Here is a 23,471-nt window from a genome sequence, read left to right on the forward strand (position 1 = left end):
AATGCTACACACGACATCTTAGTAAGACAGGAGAATGAAAACACCATGAAGGTAGCAGGAGCACAAAATTCAATATAAATGTTTTTTTTTATTTTACCATATTGCTTGGCTATGTTTTATTTAAAAAATATATCTATCTATATAGTACGCATATATGAAGACAGCAAGATAGTTTCAGAATTACAAAACGGGCCCCATCTCTTTTTGTATCTAGGATGACCTCTCCTCAGAAGAAAAAAATATTTGTCTCCACATACACGCGCACACACAGATGCAGAAAAACAAGCTTTACACAACAGGAGTGTGAAATCAGCATGTTCCAAGACTGCGGGGGTAGCTGAGCTCGCTGTGGGCACAAGCGTCAACATCAGGCACGGTGGTGACCCCTCCATTCACCGTCATCAGTCCTCTGAGAAAAAAAAAAACACTGAGTTGCTAGGAAGTGATTTAAAATATGTGCTAGTGATATGAGGCAACGCAAGAGGAATATATTATATATTATATATATTCCTCGGGGCCAAGGTAATCCACCACACGATCGCAACAGTATTCGATTATAAATCCATCAATTTATTTGCTTCTTGTTTGTTTATGTGCCTTCCATGAGCTGTAAATAATGTTGCATAGGTTGTAAATAAGATATACACATAAAATATGTGTGTAAAAAGAATGCTGATATAATTATTTTTGGTTTACCATTTTCTAATGGCAATTAATTCAATGGTGAATGGGTCACTGTTTGGCTCATACATTTGTAAAACTGACTAACTTTAATGTCCCAGCAGCCATGAACCACGAACGTCACAAGTCATGGTGGTCGCTGGTCATTATTGACAAAAAAAGAAAAAGAAAAACCCCCCAGCACTGAAGACTTTCTCACGTCGCATCTCCTCACGAATCATAAGGTAATGCCGCCCCCTATCGGAAAAGGGTGTGTCCCGCAACCACGTAAGGCCTATTCATATTATTCATATTTATAATTGTTTTGTATTATTTCTCAATAACCGTCATTTGTAAAGGCAGATTTACAAATGAAGTATTTTTTGTTGGTTTACTTTTTTACAGTGCAAAAAACACAAAAGAACGCTACTTGCGTGTTCCAAAAAAGATCCACATACGTTTAATTTTGTGTACAAATCGGAACTAAAACTAGGTCAAATTGGCCACAAGTTGACTTGCAAAGGGAAAGGGTTACAAAAAATGAAAAGAAAAAAGAATAAATAAATAAAACAGGTCACGTCGCCGTCGCAGAAGGGGGATAGTGTGACATAAACTGGCAACCCAGTCCAAAGCTACTGCGCACTGATATTAGCTTCCCCCTCGCGTCTATTTAATGTTTTGCACCTGACGCGCTGCAACCTCAGTCATGGCCGGAAAGAGAGCCTTGGTCATCCTGTCAAAGGGTGCGGAGGAGATGGAGACTGTAATCCCGGTGGACATCATGCGAAGAGCCGGGGTTTGTGCTACTTTATTTATTTATTTTTTTAGCGGTTAGCAAGCTAACGCTCGTATTGTGAAAGTTTTCCCAGTGCAGTAGCTGTACTTGTCGCCACAACTAAGCACACAATGCACAGATTTGAACGTTTTGTCGCATGTATTCCTGATTACGTATCGATTTTATGCACAAATGCCACAGTTTACAGTTTACAGTGCCAAACGCTTTTTTTAAATTTATTTATCCACCTGGTATGACGATCAAGCAAAATGTCAAAGTTGAACGACACGCTGCAGCCATTTTACAGCTGTCAAAATAAAAGTCTTAAGAAACTGTCCATGTACTATGATAATGCAAATAAACGAATGACTGCCACTTAATGTTATAATGCCCCAGAACCGATGTATGCCAAACTGTACATTACTGTTATGAAGTGAATGCATATGCCAAGTTTTTGGTATCTGTAACAATGCTTTGAAGTGAGTGTATGCCCCTGCTATGATAATGCCATGAAATCAGCATAGACCTATGCCATATTTTGTAATAATACCACAGTCGGTGTATGCTACATACTGTAACATTGACATGACGCCAGTGTATGCCATGTAGCGTAATAATGCCATGAAGTTGAACACAAACTGTAATTGGCAGAAAGTCGGGTCTATCCCGTGGGCAGTATTTTATTTTGAAATGGCTTGGTCAGAACCAACAAAAAGCCCAAAAATGGTCACAATAACGCCTAGGGGTTAAGCATTGTGAACTGAAGCCAATGTGATGCCAGTTGATGACGTTTGCACGATACCATTGCAGATTACAGTGACGTTGGCAGGGCTGACAGGTAAAGAGCCGGTGCAGTGCAGCAGAAATGTCATGATTTGTCCCGATGCAAGCCTGGAGGATGCCAGAAAACAGGTTGGACTGAGCGATTTCTTTTAAGAAACTATATCAAGACTTTAAAACCTTTGTGTGTCCTTTTTTTGTGATGTCTATTTTAGGGCCCCTTTGATGTGGTTCTTCTTCCCGGGGGAATGCCAGGGGCGCAAAACCTGGCAGAGGTGAGAAATCAGCACATTCATATTCAGTGAAATGTGCAATATTTTCAGAGCTTTTTTATTTTTAGAAAACGATTAGCTTTTGAAATGTGACTAACTGATACAAAAGAAACACGGAATGTCTAAAAACACTGTTTTGAGCAGGACAGTACAATTTATGTAAGATTGATATCCAGAAAACCTCTGCTAAATGTCTCTTATAAGCTTTTGTTGTAATGTGCAAACAAATGTACCTTTAACAAAATGAACAGGAAACTGAAGAAACAACAGTATGTGACCACATTTCTTTAATGTTAGGGAATACAGGCCAAATGGTTACAACAAAAACCGTCAACTAAAAAAGACATTTCAAATGAAGACCAAAAACAAAACACCAAGCGTCCACAAGATGGCGCCAAAATAATAAATTATTGCTTTGGCTTGAACACAATAACAGTGAATAGATCAGATTCTTGGCAAATAGGCTGATAGGTTAAAAAAAAGTAAATATGCAAATTCACTGTACTGCATGTTCTGCCTTAGATTCATCGTGCAGCTGCTTCCTCAACTCTCTCATTAATGCTCTCTCACTCTCTTGCAGTCGCCTGCTGTGAGCGAGGTGCTGAAGGACCAAGATGGCAGGAAAGGCCTTATTGCGGCCATCTGTGCAGGTGCAGTCAACAAAGAAAAAACAGGCGGAAGTTTCTCTCGATTAACACGTTGCACATGCGCCACCAGTTTCTTGTGGTGTTTAAAATCCTCATGAAATCTGATGGTTTGACGACCAAATTAGTTGCATAGCTGATGGATCAATGAAATCAAGCAGTCTAACATTGTAGACTATATTCAGGGACAAAACCAGACTCGTTTTCTTTTTTAACTTCTGCCTACTCCCTTCTGGACCAAGGTTATTATAGTTAATAAAAAATGAAACAAAAATGAAGACATTTTTTATTAACAAAATGCATCACAATGCGGAACTCCTTAAATGTAAAGACATCTTACTTTAATTTAAGGCGTGTTGAGAGAAAGAGGACACAGGAAGGGCATTATGACAAGGGACTGCAGCGACCATTATGGCAAAGTAGATTGAAGGATGTCCTAGAAAATGGCCGCGACACTCACAGGAATTGGCAGTTTAATGAAGCTGCCAGTAAGAGGGTCCCTTGCCAGCATGTGATCCTGACTTTAAAGATGTCCTATTTATTTACTTTTTCCGCGTGACCAATGATGTTTGCCTGCATAATAATTGCATGTAACGTATGCGATTAGTCTAATGATAAACGCTCATCTGTAATGTCCGTTTGGGTGGAAGGATTAGCAGTAATAAGAGTCGTGTGCAGTCCTGCCAGGAGAAAGTGTAATAATTAGACTGCATGGGACGGTCGCCAAGGGGCACGATCAATAACTTTCTATTTATTAACAGTTTCTGATGAGCTCACTGCAGTGTTTGGCCTTTGCAGCCTTGCAGTTTGTATCTTTGGCCCCACTCCCTTTTTTTTTTAAACTTCTCTTTGTGGTGCATTGTCTCAGGGCATACACGATATAATAATAATAATAGTGTTTTATTTTCTGTGCCTTTCATTTAACTCAAGGTAACCTGACAGTGAAAAAAAGTGTCAATTTGATGAGACCTATAGAATAGCTTTAGTATTTTATTCTCGTGTGAATGCTACTTAGTAGGGGTGTGCCAAAAAATCAATTTTTATAAGAATCACGATTCTCATTTAGTACGATTCAGAATCGATTTTAAATGTCTCAAAATCGATTTTATTTAAATAATTTTATACTGTCTTGCCTTTGCCTGTGTGCGCCTTTATTTGGAGCGCTGTTCACGTTGTACCCGATTTGTCGACTTAGTGGCAGTGTGGTTCCACGCGGTCTGATCCACTGTTAAGTTGTAGCCACATTAGAGAGTAGAAAGAAAAAGTCACGATCAAGTTATTCCAATAAAAGTTGCTTTTTTGCAGCGCGGAGCCGTTCTTTTGAGTGATAAAAGTGCCGCGAGTAGAGCACTAATTAGCATTAGCGAGTCAGACTGGAGTAGATCATTTCGATTTTCTTGAACATCGATAAATTGAAGCAAAAATCATTGTCAATCAAATCATTTGGAATCAAAAATCGCTCTTAACCGAAAATTGATTCTGAATCGAATCGCACACCCAAAAATCGGAATTGAATCGAATCGTGAGACGATTAAAGATTCCCACCCCTACTACTTAGTATAAGCGACACACTTTATCTCTACAGCAGAACCTCCAAAGCACATTTTAGAGTTCAACCTTTTTTCTCCACTAAAAATAGGCATCAAAAGTTCAGACAAAAGAAAACATCTCTGTACAATATGATTATTTAATTAAACCTTACCTTAATACCTTTCTTACTACTACTACTTTCTTCTACTTTTCCTTGCCTGCAAGCTTGCATCCAAATGGCATCGGGATGAAGCACTGGGCCGATGCACATAACACAAATGGCCGATGAGTCATTTTACGACAGAACAACATTAATGACCCCTAACAGCTTTGCTTCCCCTCCCGCCGCAGGTCCCACAGCTCTTTTGGCGCATGGCATCGGCTACGGCAGCACTGTGACCACACATCCGGCTATGAAGGACAAGATGATGGCTGGAGGTGAGCTAACAAATCAACATATACCTAATTCCAAATGGTTAGAGAAAGGGCAGCTAATGATGTCCATATTTTGCCGCAGGATCTAATGCTGTGCTAAAAAAAAAAAAAAAAACTAGAAAACTGTTGTTACACACTCAAAGGGGCTAATAGATTAGCATCAGCAAGGTGCCATAAACTGACGTGGCACAACAATGGCGACGCCAACAAAAATTCACTGATGCACAGTATTTACGTGATTTACTCTTTTTTTTAATTTTATTTAATTTTATTTTTTATTTTTTTTCTGGAGAGCTCAGTATCTCTTTGACTGCCAGACGTTTTCAGAAACGGGTTGTCGCCAGTGCCAGCCGATTTAAGCATTTTGACTGATATTTCAAGGTCCACAGAAAATGTTGTATTTGGACTATGGAAACACACATACTACCAAATGAAAGATTGGACTCTCATCTTTCATCAGAAAAAAAAGGTTTGTTTCTACCTTATTCCGTTCTTCAGTAATCAACAATAGAAAATGGTTACTTTCACCGAAATTCTCTGTTTTGAAACAAAAAAACGGAGAAAAAGGGCTTTTTGTGAAACAATGTTATTTCATGCACTGTAGTGAATTGTACACTTCTTTTTGTCCATGAATGATGCCACAAACACCTAAATAGTGCTTTGCTTCTGTAAAACGCTTTCACCAACAATGAAAAAGTGTTTTTAGTTTGCAAAATACGTTTATTTCCATTCAACAGTGTAACAATTTGACAAAACAATTTCGCAAACTATTTACAAATGTGTGCAACTGTGGTACTACTTACAATTATGTAGATGTTTCAAATACAGTTTTTCTTTTTGTAACGCTCTCCTACGTGCAAGGAGACGCCGCTGGACTCACACAACAGTTTACTTTCACTTTCGCGTTTGTCCGTTTCGCGTGCAAACGTTACACTTTCTTGACGGCCTTTTTTCCGGGGAATAAATAGCAAGTAGCAGACTGTACACACTCCTCCGATGAATATGCATTGGACTCGGGGCACTCTCCGTCGTCCGATTGAACGTCCGCCTGAGCGTTGTGCTCCGTGTTTTCCGCTGTCAGCATCGCTCGCCCGTGAACCTTTATAACGTCGTCATAGTCGCCGCGTCAGCGTTTCCAACTTCGGAGTCACCATCATCATCATCATCGATGATGATCATTGTCGTCATCAATGTGCTCTTTATCGTTGGTCGATGTCTTTGAAAAAAACGGCTCGACCGTGAGCTGCTTGCAAGCGGCCGCCATTATGGCTTCTTCAGCCAATGTCCCCTCAACACTCTAGCCCCGCCTCACGTCTTCTGACGCCCACCCAATCTTGTCAAAAGAGAGTCATCGCTGCCCTCTAGGGGCCAAATATAGTTATTAGGCTCACGAGACCTGCTTGAAACTTTCAGGACAGCTCTGCAAGCCTTCCCAGCAACCGTTTCAAAAAAAAAATTAAAAAAAAATGGGAGGACGTCTTTTAACGTCTTTGGCGCTCCTCCGTAGGTTTTTGCGGAACGTCATTTAACGTCTTTGGCAGTAAAAGAGGTATTGTTCATTCGGTAATCTTACCGATTTGACATGTCATCATCATTGCTTTTTTTTTTTTTTTTTTTTTTTTTTTTAACTCATTTGTGATGGTTGATTTTCCACCACATCACATTGAATGCATGGTTTGATCAAAAAGTTGCCAACTGATCATTCCCAGACTTTCACAACCTGATCCGAATGAAGCACGGTAATAGAAAAATGATCTTTAAACAACAGCAGGTGGTGCTGTCATACAGGTAAGACGCTGTCAACTACTCAGAGGGTGAATGCAGTTGCAGGATTTTGACAGAACACACTAGTAAGAAACAAGGTCAATTGCATTGGCATGTGCCCACCCTTTCATCGTGGTGGTCTCCAGGCCTTCTCACCCTGTCGCTTCGAGTCTCTCTCTTTCCAAGAATTTTCGCTTTTTGCCTCTTTTTAGATCACTATAAATATTCCGAGGCTCGAGTGCAAAAGGATGGCCATTACATCACCAGCCGTGGGCCCGGAACCAGTTTCGAATTCGCCCTGACGATCGTAGAGGAGCTTCTGGGGGCTGAGGTTGCCGCTCAAGTCAAGGCTCCGCTCGTTATGAAAGAATGACTGTTAGCCGCTTCACATCCGCTCACGGGCCGCAACGCTCGGTACGCCCGCGCAATCTGGCGCCATCACAAAATTCTGTCTTTACAACTATGCTCTCACATCCATTTTGTATATCGGATTCAACCCAATAATGTGGTCAATGAGTGAAGAGTGCGATAACTTTCTGCAACATTTCTGAATAACCTTCAATAAAAGTCAGTGTTTCAGCAATTTGTATTATGTTGCTTATTCGTTATTTGGGTCAACCCAGAATTGGAGGACACCCTTGAAATTTCAAGTAATCCATTCACAAATACAAAAACATAGGTAATATATATTTGTCTTGAGGTAAAGAAAAAAAACTCTCAGAACAAACTTTGAGATGGAAATACAGGATGATGACCAGTCAAAACAAAACAGTCATGTTAAAAAAAAAAAAATGCAATACAAAACTGCGAGGGGCAACATTTTTTTGGACACAGTAAAATCTGGTTTATCTGTATGACGTCAAATTGGTTGATAATTGCTGATAATTATCGTCATATTTCTTTATCTGGTTTATCAGTTTGATGTCAAATTGGTCATAATTTAAACGGCCTGAGTTCAGTGTCCTCAGAACCTATTCTGGTTTGGTTGATGCGGAACCCTCCGCAGCAACGACAGCAACTCAACCATGTTACCAAAACCTTTATAGCTTTCTAGAGCAGGAGAAAAAAAAGGTGAGCTCTGACTCAGAGCAGAAATGACATCACCAAGCTAATTGCTCTTCCTCACGTCTATTTTTAAAAAGTGTACCATTGATGATTTGAGCTTGATGAAACATATAATTGTTTATGACTTGTTTTTTCTCGAAAACAAAAATATGTAATTTATTGTCATGTTTTCAAAACAGTTGACCACTTATGTCCTGACTTTTTGTTTCACAACATTAAAGCAGGTGCCCTCTGCGCACTGGAGGTCACCTCGCCTTGAGTTGTATATCGCCTGCATTGCCCCCACTGGCTGTTGACGCCTAAATATAGGCTGCAGAATACAATGTGTTGTGGGGCACCACTGAGAAACGCGGGAAGCGGAATCCGAATAGACTGACGTGGCAGCCCGACCAATCGCGAGCCTCGCTGCGGCTGCAGTCGTTCTCCCCTTAGCCAATGACTGCTCGCCCGCAGCCTTAACGGGGCGGGGCTTTTCACAACGCGTGGTAGTTGTGTCAAGAGAGCAACACAAACCAGACGCTGCTCCTCACAGGGGGCACAAAGACATAAAGGGAAGATTTTCGTCAAAGGTAAACACGTTTAACTAATTTCATCCGAGTGCTGAGTGATTTCGCGCTATGTATGTGCAATATGCTTTGCTCCGCTGTAACACTGTGTGGGTCAAACGCTTGAATTTACGCCACGTTAATCACGGCAGCCCAAACAGTCAAGCAAGCAACTGTTCGGCTGCTGTAAACAAGTAACACGCGTGTTTAAGCTATTAAAACGACGACCGTTGGTTTGTGATCCAGTTCTGTTCCACCATTGCGTGATTAGCTTACCGTGCGGTTTCAAGTGGCCCCATCGTCAGGGTTTGACATCCTCCGCTCAGATCAAATGTGGGCAGACGGAGCGTAAACGAGAAGCCCGAGGTGGCGTCTGCGTCCGTGAAACTAAAGGCGCTCTTGACGTGATTTTCCCCTCCCCGTCTGCGGTGTGTTACCGCGGGGGGAGAGTTGTGCAGATGCGAGCAGACGTGGAGACGTCAGCTCCGGGAGGTGTTGCAGAGAGGCCAGGTGACCAGTTCAAACGTCACCTTGACAACGGGACAACGCGCCGTCCACGTTATGCACCAAAGCAGAAAATCCAAAGTGTTCAGTAAATTTGGGAATGACCGTTCATAGATGAATATGGTTCAAATCATGGTGTGTTCCAGGACTGGTACCACAAAATGTATTTCCAATCCAAACTGTACATGTTTCCACCTGAAAGTCTTCCAGCATCCTCCACAGCTCCGTTGTCGGCCATCTTGATGTCATCCATTTGGCAATAAGCTTTCATAAACACAAGGTAGCTTTATGAAGTGGCCGACGCCTTTTACGTTCAGGAATGCGAGCAACATGGCTTTGACTTTGGACGTTCTTCGGCCTTGGTAACTTCAGGCTCTTCCACTGACTCCATTTTGTCTGCGGGTCGTACTCGAAGATCCCATGACACATCACTGGTGATGAGTCTCCCAAACTAGTCTGATCTCATTGGTTCGTCATCACTCACTCTACTCATTGCTTGATGACCGAACAAAGACATGTACGGAATATACTGTAAAAGTGTTCCCAAAAAAAAGAAAGAAAAAAAGTGTAATGTTATGTGTATTATTACATACAATTTATATTAGTTTACTTTTGAAACACGGTAAATTCCCCTCCATCGCAGGGGGCTTATGTTCGGGGTTACGAAGTCTACAGTACACACCGTTATTCAAATAACAAAAAAATGTTATTCATCTTATCATGAGCTTGCCAAATGTAAATTTAGCAGCTTCTGTGAGCATTGTGGGACCATCATCTTGTCTTTTTTTTAATGAACAATTAAGCATGAATAAGCCTTAGTTGTTGTTTTTATTTAACACCTCACTCACAGGAAATGTAAGTTATCTTTTGCGGTTCGAGTTGCAGGAAACCACCTTAGTCATTATGACGAGTGTTTCGCTGAGAACTGTATTTCCTCAGATGTTACGCCAGGTAGATTACTTGGAAGGGAGACGTAATGGTGGTTGTAAGTTACATTTGAACAGATACGTTAATTTAAAAATAGATGGGGTGGAATTCACGCATACTGTTAATATGATCATTGTTAAGGGAATGGCTAGTTTTATTTTTCGGTTGCTCGGGTACATGGCACAAATATACTTGTTTGTGAAATTAATAGCGCAATGCTAGCTGTTATTTTTTGATAAATGACTCAAAAACAACCCAACCAAACATACAGACCTGTGAGATAATTTCCAGACACACGATGATGATGGGGTTGATTCGGTCCCTGTACGACCGATGTCAGAGTCTGGTCCGCATTGCCGGCAGTAAGTCGAATTTGTTTCTGGTGAGGGTTGGACTCCGCCAAGGTTGCCCTTTTGTCACCGATTCTGTTCATAACTTTTATGGACAGAATTTCTAGGCGTAGCCGAGGCGTTGAGGGGGTCCGGTTTGGTGGCCTCAGCATTGCATCTCTGCTTTTTGCAGATGATGTGGTGCTGTTGGCTTCTTCAAGCCGTGACCTCCAGCTCTCACTGGAGCGGTTCGCAGCCGAGTGTGAAGCGGTTGGGATGAGGATCAGCACCTCCAAATCCGAGACCATGGTCCTCAGTCGGAAAAGGGTGGAGTGCCCTCTCCGGGTCGGGGAAGAGGTCCTGCCCCAAGTGGAGGAGTTCAAGTATCTTGGGGTCTTGTTCACGAGTGAGGGTAGGTTAGAGCGGGAGATCGACAGGCGGATCGGTGCAGCATCTGCAGTGATGCGGACGCTGTATCGGTCCGTTGTGGTGAAGAAGGAGCTGAGCCGAAAGGCAAAGCTCTCGATTTACCGGTCGATCTACGTTCCTACCCTCACCTATGGTCACGAGCTGTGGGTCGTGACCGAAAGAACAAGATCCCGGATACAAGCGGCCGAAATGAGTTTCCTCCGCAGGGTAGCCGGGCTCTCCCTTAGAGATAGGGTGAGAAGCTCGGTCATCCGAGAGGGACTCAGCGTCGAGTCGCTGCTCCTCCACGTTGAGAGGAACCAGTTGAGGTGGCTCGGGCATCTGGTTCGGATGCCTCCTGGATGCCTCCTGGATGCCTCCCTGGGGAGGTGTTCCGGGCATGTCCTACCGGCGACTATGTCTCCCTGGCTGTCCTGGGAACGCCTTGGGGTCCCGTCGGATGAGCTGGCTGAAGTGGCTGGGGAGAGGGAAGTCTGGGCTTCCCTGCTAAAGCTGCTGCCCCCGCGACCCGACCCCGGATAAGCGGAAGAAGACGGACGGACGGACGGACAATGATGGGGGTTTGGTTACGAGTTTGCTTTTTTTTTTTTAAACTTGAAGTCAACAGTAGATTGATTGAAGAAAACCTTTTGAATTGGTTTAAAATGGACCAGAGCACCATTTTCACTCAACTGCAGAGTTCAAAGTGTCTTTTTAGGGGGAATGTGCTTATTTGTACAGATGTAGGCTACAAAACTAAACTGACTTTTCTAAGGCAAAGTGATGCGGTTGTTTGAAATTCACAATGTTATTCTCATCGTTTGATAGTGAACTTCAACTGAGGATGATAATAAACAGCCTGAAGCCTTTAAAAAAATATATATTTTCCATTGTGCTGCTTGTTGTGATAAAGTGAGTTCAGTTCACTGCAGAAAAGCAAAAAAAAAATCGTCTGAACGATTGCTCGTCAGTTCACTTGTATCTCAAGCAACCACTGTGTAGAGACACAAGAGAAATCGTGACGTATTCGACCACCTCCACCTCCCATTGCAGAGTTGCTATTGATATTAGGGGGTTATGAAATAGCCTCTTAAACACAGATTGAACGTTTTATTTAACTTATCCGCCCATGCCTTTTAGCAAAACCCAGCAAAGTAGGATGTTGCCTCAGATAATTAGATGACGTCAGTCAGCACTTTCTAAAAAAAAAAATAAAAAAAATGCTTGTCAGCGTACAGCGACTTGCCTTCAACACAACAGGGCGGGGGAATCAAGTTCTTGGTGTAACTTAAGCTCCCGTGTCTCCGTTTTGCGGGATTCATCTTGACACACAGGCATCATGCTGTCCTCCCACTATAGAAAAAAAAAAGCGGAAAATTGCTGATGATTACGGACAGTGGGTTATACTGTATTTTAAACTACCTTATATTAATTAATTAATTAATTGTGTCAAATCTAAATCCTAATGCTGATTGGCTACAACAGCATCACAAGGTCCAGCTGTGTGTGACCTGTGACGGAGCTGTGCCCCATATTGACAAAAAATAGAATACTCGTTTTCAGTGGGATATTTCTGGAATATTAACATTTGGCACTGTTGCACACAACATGTTAGAATTATTCTGCTTGAGCAGACGTACAGGGAAGAGCTGGAGGCTTGACTCCCTATTTCTGGATGGGGGGGGGGGGAGTAAAAGTCAATGTGACTGAGTCATGGCTTTAGCTAATGATGCAATTAGAGCAGCACTTGGCGTTTCCTGATTAGATCACCTACTTTCGTAGGCCCGCACACGAGGAAGCGAGGGCTCGCTCCATTCAGCGAATGCCTTTCAAAAGGTAATTGGCAATTCACAAGCGAGTGGGATTTCATCAAACGTCAACATTTTTATTGTCATCCGCCACAAATTGGTTATTGACATTTTAGCACCTTGCCGTTCTCACCTCAAGCCACGTGGCATGTCAGTCATCGGCCGTTTTGAGGATATTTCAGAACGGCTTTTATTGATGGCTTTTTTTTTGTAGCTGACGTCAAGTTACACTTCTTTAGACGGCAAACTATTTGCGACTGATTACAGCCAAGTAGTGCAATTCATTTTTACCTCAATTGCGTCAAAACTTTGATCCATTAATAGATTGGATAACGATGAATTGTAGTGATGGGAAAATGAAGCTTCGTGAAGCACTTGCGATACTTTTTGACCCCTCTAGATGGCACTCATGGTTCAAAGAGGCAATGGAAATGCAATCCATTTTCATTGCGCTTGTCTTTATCTTCAAACCAAGAGCGCCATCTAGAGGAGTCAAAAAGTACCGCAAGTGCTTCACGAAGCTTCGTTTTCCCATCACTAATGAATTGTGTCCATTGTGACCTTTTCGTTTTCTAGCAAAGGTCTGCGTGCAAGTCGGCCGTAGTTGATGTCTTGTTGATGTTTTTAATAAAACCAGCTAAAGTTCATAGTTTCAAATAATTCATTTTCAAACGAATCTTGTTGATAAATATAGCCTAAAAGGTACACAACAAATACATTAAAATGTCTGGTAATTAGAAGAGATTATTGATCTGTTTGTTGGACTTAAAAAAAACACGACATAGTTTATTCACAAAATCCCAAATTGATCCAACAGAGCCTTTAGTGATTACTCACGAGGGATATTAGGCTTTTAGTATGTCCGTCTCTCTCTGCTGCTTGTGGATTTAGTGCAGTCTGGAGATAAAAGTGGCAGGTATTAAGCAAACAAAACTCAAGTGGCTGGTGTGTGCATCTATCATTTCTTGAACAACCCCGAAGCGCATCAAATTCTCGCCAACACCATGACCTTAGTAGACTTACTAGTAGATTTGCCACATTGAGCCACTCTTTCTCCTGCAGCGCCTTCCCTTTTATAAGAGCCCCTCGAACGCTTCCACTTTTTCACCGGCATCCCGGTGGCCGTGCTAAATGCTTTAGCTAATGTTAGCAAATTAGCACTATTGCTAGTTTTAACCCTGGAGAACCCACGGGGTCAAATTTGGCCCCTATAAATTCTGCTACTCAAATAACAAAGACCTTTTTTCTTCTTTTTTTTTTACAAATTTAACTTAAAAAGTCCAGAGTGCCACTTCTGACCCCTGTATGGGGCCATCTAGTGGATGAATATTGCACTTACATGAGCCAGAGTGGTGGTGACAAGATGGCTGGCTTAACATCCTGTTTTGTTAAGCTGGAAATCAATCCAAACAAAATCATCTTCTCAGCAAACCATCAGATGGTAAAATTGTGGATTTTTTTGTTAATCTATTTCATATCATGTTGCAGAATGCCTAGGAGTATGTTTTATATATATATATATATTTTGATAACTTAGCAACTCTGAGCTAGTTCAAAAAACAAGGGTTAAAATTGAAAAAACATATATTTTGGTGTTCAGTGAACTTATAGCAGTCATTTAATGTATAAATCATAATTTTCCAAAGAAGAAAAGGGTTCTTGGGTTCTCCAGGGTTAAAGGCGTAAACACTTAACGCGATCTCCGGGTGGCGACAGTCCTGTACAGGACGCTGTGTGTGGCTTTGCAGTCCGTTCCTGAAGCCGTTAAGCTGGTGCGCACAAATGTATTTATTTATTTTTAAACGTTGGTGATAATGTGAATGTGCGGATTTTAAGTGCGCCGCACCTTGTCCCGCCGCACACATCCGTGCCCGACCTGTGCGAACTACATTGCACCGCCAGAAAATGCCCAACCCTCGTTTGGTGTTTAAAGTACCATTAGCCAACATGTCTGCGGTGAGGGCACATTTCAATTTATATTGTGCTTTCTTAAAATGCCAGTGCTAAATAAATAATAATAATAATAATAATAAAAATTTTTCCGGCGTTTCGGTTTTCGGACAACCTTTTTTTTTTTTTTATTTTCGGTTTCGGACGAAAAATTTCATTTCTACTCTAAATATTACAAAAAATAAAATAAAAATGCAAGCATAATTTGTTGCCAGAAAACCCTTCATCTAGTCGTACAAAACTTCAGAGGTTCAACTGTTTTCTTTTGGTAGGTTTCCGCACTGCGTACTGCAGCACTCGTCATGTTTGATCTGCAGGCAGGGATTGTGTGTGCTGTGGTAATGACGTTTACCACGCACGGCACACGGGGGTATCAATCATACTTAAGGAAAGGAGGTATCCATTTGAGGTGCGGTCTGCAGTGTTTTTATCTTACTTGCAACATTGACAGTACAGTTAATGAAGGTTTTATGGTGGCGAGCGTTTGACCCTGAAACTTGCCCTTTTTTTCAACGTAACCGAATCTGCCCTGATACCGATCCTGCAGATCAGAGCGTACCGAATTGCGTGCGTGTCTATCTCCCTCATGACCTTGAACAACCTTTTGAGCACAAAACCATAAAAGGGTTTCCTGAAAAACACGTTTCTAAATAAAGTAGCAGTTCTGTCTCTTCAGTATTGTGGAGGACGACAACTGGATCTCAAGGCTTGATCACCTTTCTTTGAAGCATCTTTGTGCTGAGTCATGAAGACGACGTCCTATACAGTACAGCCATTCCACTATTCACTTTGAATGTGTAGATACAGCGTGCATTTTGGAAGACTCCTTGTTTCAGAATAAACGGTGGTTATTTTAAAAAAGGCATTGCTTGCCATAATAGAAAGCAATTGCAGAAGCTCAAGAAAGGCTTTGGCTGTATTGTTACTCTATTCTATTCATGCATTTTCTGGAGCAGGAATGATGAGTCAATGCACTGTGGGCTGTTTTTAACTCTGTTAAACTTCTTGGAAGTGGCTATAAATCTTGCACACGTTCAAATGAATATTAGTAGAGGTGTATCTTGTGCCTCTTAAACCACCACCCATGTTTCTAATTGCCATAAAAGTGAGTGAGATACATATTGTGTTAATTAGTTTCTAGCTTTTGTAAGTGCCTCTCCTTTTTATGCACAAATACGCTGCTCTTAGTGATAATGGCAAAAGAGAAGTAATGCTCAAATGTCGTGTTCGAGTCGATGCTGACGCGGCTCGTTTCCAGAAGAGGAAGTTCTTTGAATGCAAGGGCAGAAACATGAGTGTTGAGGGCAAATGTGTCAAGCCTGTTCTTGCAAGAATTCGCTCCCCCATACAAATCAGCAATGCACGGGAAGCGCAGGTGCAGCGATCTTGGATGTTGCTGGAAAATAAGACACCTTAAACCAGGGATGTGATTTTTCCGCTAATTCGCGGAATTCCGCTTTTTTTATCTCCCCCCCCCCCCCCAAAAAAAAAATCCGATTATTATTTTTTTTTTTAAAGAGTAGTTCATTGTGTATGCACATGACTCCGACAGATAACATCTTCTGCTATAACAAAGACATTTGTGGTATGCTCTAATATGAGTTACTTTTCATTTGGTCATGATACAATTATTTGTTCATGAAATTTGAACTCTTCAACATTATTTATGTGTTAACTTAGTAATCACATTAGTTAGATATGATGATAATCTCAGTGATAGTTTTTAAAAGCAAAGGCAGTCCAATGTTTTTGAATGTGACTGATTTTGAGTTGACTAAAACTGCCATTTTATATGGGATAGTTCAATATACATTGAAAATTTATGCTGTTGATTTGTCTATTTCTTTGTCATGTGAGTGCATTGAAAGTACTTAAAAACACGGAAAACCCATGAGCTCCGGGGGGCTACGCCCCCCTTGTCCCCCCACCTAGCTGGGTGCCAGCGGCCCCCAGACCCCCGGCTAAATTTTCAGATAATTTCACTTTGGTCAAATCACATCCCTACCTTAAACGTAGTGCTTAGCTTTTCAGAAAATTTATAGCTGAAGTGTCCTGGAAATTATTGATATGTGTTTTTGATATTTTGCATGATACAGGGAAATGGTTGTTTATGAGTTTGGAACAAAAACATAACATACCATTGCAAACAATCAGGAGTAGGGCTGTAACGATAGTATCGAAACCAAAAATCATGATACCCGGAAGTAGGGGTGTTCCGTATCATACCTTTTACGATATTACCGGTGTATTTTTTTGGGGGTGATTAAAAATGTGAAATTGACGTGATGACGTAATCCGTAACATCATACGTCTTCATGTCACTTTTGGACATGCATGTGTCGTTCGTTGCTGCATAAAAACAATGTTGGAGCGTGTGAGGCTGCGAGCATCCAGTTTGGTCACATCTTCAGAAAAGTGGGAGTGAGCTACCTTCGTCGTGTGGAGGCTACGAGAGGTCGGATATGATGTAAAAAATACAATAGTTTGCAAATGGTGCAGGAAAGCTGTTGCCGTTAAAGTTAAGAGGATGTGCAGGCTGAAGACGAGGACGAGACGTGAGGAGGACGTGGAAATAGCTCGTGTTGTTTGGCGTAAAAGTGACCAAAATCATTGGTGGAACACTCTTGATTAGACGCACTTCTTATGGGAGGGGCGGGGGTGGGAGCAGACGGTGGCTGGATAATACTGAAGCGGTCGCGTCTTGTCAAGATAAACAATCCGCGGTGGTTATTTTACCGTGACCGGTAACTCGCCAACTAGTTGACGTGATTTTGTGATGCTAACCGGCCGCGAAGCTAACATGCTCCCGACGAGACGCTGCGCACGTCGTTATCGCTCAGTGGCCTAACGTTGCACATTTGTATTATTCATACCCGCTAGTCATGTCGACAAGCAATCACGGCATTTTCTCGCGCCTCTGATTGACCAATAATAGACATTCACAGCAAAAATAACGCCTGCAGGAGGGTTGCCGGTTACGGGAAAATAACCACTGCCTAAACAATCGCAGGAGGAAAAGCTTTTTTATTTCTCTATTTCCTTTCACACAAACAATGTGTTTTCGATACAACTTTGGAAATTGGGAAATCACAGAACAGCAACAAAAAACGAAAACAATTTCTTTGACAGGCAGTGTGAAATGGGGTTCTGCTTCTAGTAGTTCCGTATGACATGGTATGGTTCTGTAACTCTTGATCAGGCCTGCATTTCCACTTAAGAGTGTATGAAACCTTCTTCTCATTTGTGTACCCTATGAAGATACCCATACTGTGCTACCGCGACTGGTTCACCAAAACGCAGGGTGCTGAAAAATGTTTTGGTATGAATTTGGATTTTTAGGACCAAAATGCAGACAGAACTGACCAAACTTTACTGTTGGTGGACATGAAATGTTCATAATGCAGTGGGAACGCAATACCACCCAGTTGTATGAAAATTGAGTTAAAGAGAGTCCCAAAGTGAATTTAGCCACACAAGCTTCTCTCGTTGCTCTCCTTTTTTATTATTATTATTTTATTTTATTTTATTTTATTATTTTTTTTTCCCTGGAGAGCTCAGTTGTTGTCACTCTTGTTCATTCGGTAATTTTACCGATTTGACATGTCATCATCATTGCTCCTTTTTTTTTTTTTTTTTTTTTTTTGTGTATGTGCGTGCGAGTGTGTGTGTGTGTATTTATTAGTTCACCTAAAACCTATTAAAAAATCCCATACCGTTCACCTAAACCGAACACTGCCAGCCAGTCGTGAGGCTGTCAGGAGACCCGAGGAAGGACCAAAGAAAGGAAAGTGAAGTTGCTCTCCTGCCCACTTCTTCTTCAGTCAGTTTTACTGAAAGCATACTTACTTCAGTGCTGACTGTGCATAGGGAGGTGTGTCTATGTGCCTGCGCGTGTGTGTGTGTGTGTGAGGAGGGAGGGGCCTATCCTCTTAACGCATATCCCCTCAGCTCACACGTTTATTCGTGTTTCTCCATTCACCTCTTTCTTTCTTACTCATTGTTCCGCATCCTTGTGTCTTGTGTCACTTGTTTCCATCTTGCTCATGTCAGATGCTCACATGCTCGTCACACTCGGGCACACAATTCCAGTCACACGGCATCATACGCCGCATCCGCGAGAGTTGTGTCAGTCATCGCGTCGTTCCACCTCCCGATCTTCTCTACGTCTCCCCCCGATCAGTGTTTGGGAATTCTCAGCCGGCGCTCCTCCATCGCTAGCAACTGTATTTTACATTCATTCCTCGTTTCCACTCACTGCGTCAGGAATTCGCTGCAGACTGAGGTGGGTTTTTTTTTTTTTTTTTTTGTGAAAGCATAATTTGTGTCTCAGAGGCTGCATGCAGCCGGTGTCTCTCTCTCTCGCTCTGTCTACTCTTTCTCTCTGTCTTCCTCTTTCGTCCCTCTCTTGCTTTCTCGCTTAAGTCTGTCAATGAGGGTCGGGATGCTACATCTGTACGCAGCACCGGTGCACAAAAAAAAAGCAAATCCGAGTTGCTCTTCTAGGGCTAGCTGGGTGTCTCTGTGGATGTCTGTGCACTTGATAGTGCTGCTGCATTGAAAACTGTCTTTGCATACCTTATTATGCTGGTATGTACTTGGCTTTCGCTCCATTGCGCTCCGTTGTCTGAATATCTACCATGTTTTATGCATGCTCTACCGTTTGAATCCTTTCCAGAGACTTGGCTCGTAGGCTTGATTAAACCTCCCAAATAGACAAAATGAAAGTCCACATGTTCAAACATCTGCATTCAAGCAAGAAGGCGTGTTTCCTTTTCACCTCAGCTGCCCTGCTGCTGCTGCTGCAGTTTTATCTGTTGCAGTTGCCAGCAACACCCAGGAAGAAAATCCCAAACTATTGCCTGTGAGAGTGAGACCGTGTGTTGATGTTTTGGAAGATATCAGTGAGCCTGATTGTCGCAGGAAAAAGTGTGTGCGCGTGTCTTTGTCTGTCCGTCCTTGCATGTGCATCTCTACTCATGTATATACAAGTATGCTTGTCAGCCTGCTTGCACAGGATGGGCTCTGATCCAAACAGAACGCAAAGGAGAGGCATGCCGCAGGGGTTCTGTTTGGTGCAGTAAGCTGTTGGAAGCTACTGTATGTCCAAGAAGAGAATGTTACGTGGCTACAAAATAGTCTGAGGTGGTCATAGAGTTTGGAGGTAAGGTTAAGGTTAGGCTTAGGTGTTAAGAGTTGGGAGATAAGATGAGGCATTGGTGTTAGGTGTCATGGCAGAGGGGTTTTAAAAAAAAAAAACACTACCAAACTGTTGGTTTTCTGGAGTTAAGTGGTTAATGTCAACAAAAAACAAAAATAAAGTTGAAGGGCTAGTAGAAATCACATAGCTTAATTCATAGGGTATCGTGATGATTACCGTATCGTGACGTTTGGATATCACATCTTTAATCATGGGCCGGCCCGGTCCCTTTTCCCTGCGAAAAGCGTGGGTCCACCGTGTAGTTGATTTGCTATATAGGATAATTTCCCTATAGGATAATTTCCCTATGCTTTCCGCTGTCACTTAAATACTGGTGTGTAACTTTGGTCCTCATATTTAGGTGCGCATCAGAGTTCAGATGATAATACTTGATCCAGTAAACAGGGATGTGATTTTTCCGCTAATTCGCGGAATTCCGCTTTTTTTATCTCCCCCCCCCAAAAAAAAAAATTCCGATTTATTTTAATTTTTTTTAATTTTTTTTAGTAGTTCATTGTGTATGCACATGACTCCGACAGATAACATCTTCTGCTATAACAAAGACATTTGTGGTATGCTCTAATATGAGTTACTTTTCATTTGGTCATGATACAATTATTTGTTCATGAAATTTGAACTCTTCAACATTATTTATGTGTTAACTTAGTAATCACATTAGTTAGATATGATGATATTCTCAGTGATAGTTTTTAAAAGCAAAGGCAGTCCAATGTTTTTGAATGTGACTGATTTTGAGTTGACTAAAACTGCCATTTTATATGGGATAGTTCAATATACATTGAAAATTTATGCTGTTGTTTTGTCTATTTCTTTGTCATGTGAGTGCATTGAAAGTACTTAAAAACACGGAAAACCCATGAGCTTAGCGGCCCCCAGACCCCCGGCTAAATTTTCAGATAATTTCACTTTGGTCAAATCACATCCCTGAGTAAACCAATCGTAACAACCAAACCTCAAGTTTGAGCACACCCTTTCAGTAGTTAACTGTTTACTCCCCGCAATAAGTATTCAACACAAAGAGCAACTCTCCAGTCAGTTTGTCATTTTGAGTAACCACTTCAATGCGCAAAGGATTTTTTAAAATGCGTTATTTAGAATAGAATATTAATATTTCACTTTCCTTTCTTTTCTTTGGACCTTTCTCGGGTTTGCTGACGGCCTCACGACTCTGGCTGGAAGTGTTCGGTTTAGGGGAACTGTATGGGATTTTTTTAAAAATAGGTTTTAGGTGAACTAATGAATACACACACACTCACACATACACATGATCACCCACATACAAAAAAAACCCCAAAAAATATTATAAAAAAAAAAGGGGAGCAATGATGATGACATGTCAAATCGGTAAAATTACCGAATGAACAATACTGAGCTCTCCAGGAGCAAAGAAGAAAAAAATAAAAATAGAATAGAATATGAGGTGGCTGCTAGGGGTGCACTGATCTATCGGCCCCGATTAATTTTGGGGGGGTTGGTGATCCGCCGATCACTTAAATATAAACCAATCTTTACCACCGATCTCATCTCCCTTCTCAGAGGTCTGAAAAAGTCAGCCACTTCCCTCTTCTGCTGAGATGACTAATAGGCTTTTCATTTTTGTTTGAGAGAACTACTTAATGTGAAGTTAAAACAACCCGTTTATATTATTTCACAGATCTTGTTGAATGTTTTCCAATAAAATAAGATTGGAACTCTGAATGCTGCCTGTTATGAAGAAAAATCAGGATTGGCAAAAATCAGGTCAGGTCAGACTTTTTAAAAGATCGGAGATCGGCCACAAAATTGTGATCGGTGCACACCTAGTGGCAGTAAACATACTGATGTAGCAGCTGTCTTTGGTCAGAAAAGAGTTTGGGCGTACCATAAAATGGAGCTTACACAACACAGTGTGGTTTTGTTTAGGCTGGACTTTTTTTTCACTTATAGCTTAGCCATTTCTACCTGTATCTGCGCCTGAAACAATTCATGCATTCTTCATGAAGCGTATGCAGGATCTTTGCTTGGCCATTTCAGACCACTTGTGCAGATCAGATTAGTAATAGGTTTTGAACATAGCATTGGGTCCACTCTAACTTTTTTTTTTTTTTACTGGTCATAGGTGTTTAGATATACAGACGCTCCCCAACTTACGAACGAGTTACGTTCCGAGCGATCGTTTGTAAGGTAAATTTGTTCGTAAGTTGCTTCAGTGCTATATTTTGTATTATAATTTATGTTTAAAGAGAATACGTACAGTACTGTACTACGTATGTTAGAGAGAGAGAGCGAGAGACACACACAGTATGTACATGTACGTAATAAGATAAATAAAATGAAGTTTAACTTACTTTTGGAAGATGTACTCGATGCTTAAGGATTTGATGGAGGAGGAGGAAAAAGAGGAGGATTTTATATCATGAGAGGTTCTTCGTCGTCGCTGGAATGGGCTTCAAAAGTTACTTCCTCCTCCGTAACTTCAATGTAGGAAGAAGTTAAGGGTCGAGGAGAAGAAGATGAGGGTTGATGAGTATCTTCCTTGGAGGATTTACTAGAAACTGGCCGAAAGAAGCGATCTAACGACGATTGCACAGTTTTCTTCTTTTTTCATCATAAACGATGCGGTAGCACTGTATGGCATCATTCAATTGATTTGCAACCTTTGTGCAACGTTCAATATTTGGGTCTTGCTGCTCGAAGAGTGCGATGGCTTTATCTATGAGCGACAGGCGTTTCTTCTTCTTCCTCCTCCTCGACACGTTGCTGAGCCTCCAATGCTGGGTGAGCTCTCACAGCGCCAAGCGTCGGTATTAGCGGCGGAAAGAAGCACTACAGTACTCGGAAAAAGGTGCGCAATACAAAATCTAACTTACAGCATCTCTTTCCGAACATTTTTTGACATGCGCGCAGACATGTTCGTATGTACCGTTGTTTGTAACTCGAATGTTCGTAAGTAGGGGAGCGTCTGTAATGATGGTTGATTAGAGAAAATCTGTAATGCACATTGACCTCTTTGAATGCACTTTCTTGTTCTTGTAGGAACACATTTTCAATGCAGTTACACCCTTTGCTCACTGAAGTGTCCTCGCTGTCCTTACGGGACACCTTAACCGGTAAAGTCGGGCTAGTCGGATGTGTAGTACTAGTGAGCCACAAACCACCAACAGACAGCAAACGTATGGTATGAATGTACTTTTCCCTTCAGTGGAAAACGTTTCTATATGATGAATCTACTATTTTGAAATCAGTCAAATGTAAACATCGTGCATAATTCTCTTGGCTTCCTGAGCCAGCCCTCGTATAAACACTAAATCCTCGCGCATTGAACATCGTCTCTTAAGTGAAATGTCTAAAAATAAGGCTCGAGCCAAGTGCCAAGCTGTTAGCGTCATTAGCCGAAGTTCCCTCAGATTGGCAAGTGACGAGCGTAACTGAAACGCATCCGTCGAGGTTGAACGCTCGAGCGGCAGAATCACTGGGGTGAGAGGCTGACACTGACTGGCCACGGGCATCTTTTGACATTTTTACTCATCTCGACGCTCCGCTAATGTAGGTCCTGACACTCTTTATAGCTTTGGTCTGCTGGATGCTTGAGTGGTTGTGTTTCCTAAACTGAGCTCAGTAATCATTCTGCTGTTGAGATTTAGTGGCCTGTTTAGCTTCATTAGCCTGGTTTTGAGCTCCCATGCGGCATCACAGTCTCACACACTTGCACACTGGAACCATATTTTGTCACACTTTAATTTGACTGGTGGGCTTTTTCTACCTTCACATATTTAAGAGTATAAAGCCTGTCTTTCCTAATAGTCCTAATATACCTAATGAGAATATTCTTAAATGAACACGTTTTTGATGCAAAGGTTTTCTGAAAGTGTACCGTG

The 23,471-nt window shown here is 41.7% G+C and overlaps 2 protein-coding genes across 4 annotated transcripts in view; both read left to right on the forward strand.

Moving 5' to 3' along the window:
- The first annotated feature begins 1,265 nt into the window (after positions 1-1,265).
- park7 (parkinson protein 7) lies at positions 1,266-7,443 on the forward strand. Its single transcript, XM_077574402.1, has 6 exons — positions 1,266-1,456; positions 2,246-2,347; positions 2,431-2,490; positions 3,068-3,137; positions 5,013-5,099; positions 7,073-7,443. Exons 1-6 carry the CDS (start codon positions 1,367-1,369, stop codon positions 7,231-7,233), a joined length of 570 nt encoding a protein of 189 aa, XP_077430528.1. The 5' UTR covers positions 1,266-1,366; the 3' UTR covers positions 7,234-7,443.
- Positions 7,444-8,363: 920 nt separating this feature from the next.
- The window catches only part of kcnab2a (potassium voltage-gated channel subfamily A regulatory beta subunit 2a), a 76,350-nt gene continuing 61,242 nt past the window's right edge, over positions 8,364-23,471 (forward strand). For 2 of the 3 annotated variants that reach the window (XM_077573001.1, XM_077573003.1), the window contains exon 1: positions 8,364-8,494. The gene's annotated coding sequence lies outside the window, so the exon portion shown is untranslated. Of the gene's footprint in view, positions 8,495-18,350; positions 18,679-23,471 lie in introns of those variants that run through there. The other variant, XM_077573002.1, reaches the window with a different exon arrangement.

Source organism: Vanacampus margaritifer, chromosome 8 (assembly GCF_051991255.1).
Source record: "Vanacampus margaritifer isolate UIUO_Vmar chromosome 8, RoL_Vmar_1.0, whole genome shotgun sequence".
Taxonomy (NCBI): Eukaryota; Metazoa; Chordata; class Actinopteri; order Syngnathiformes; family Syngnathidae; genus Vanacampus; species Vanacampus margaritifer.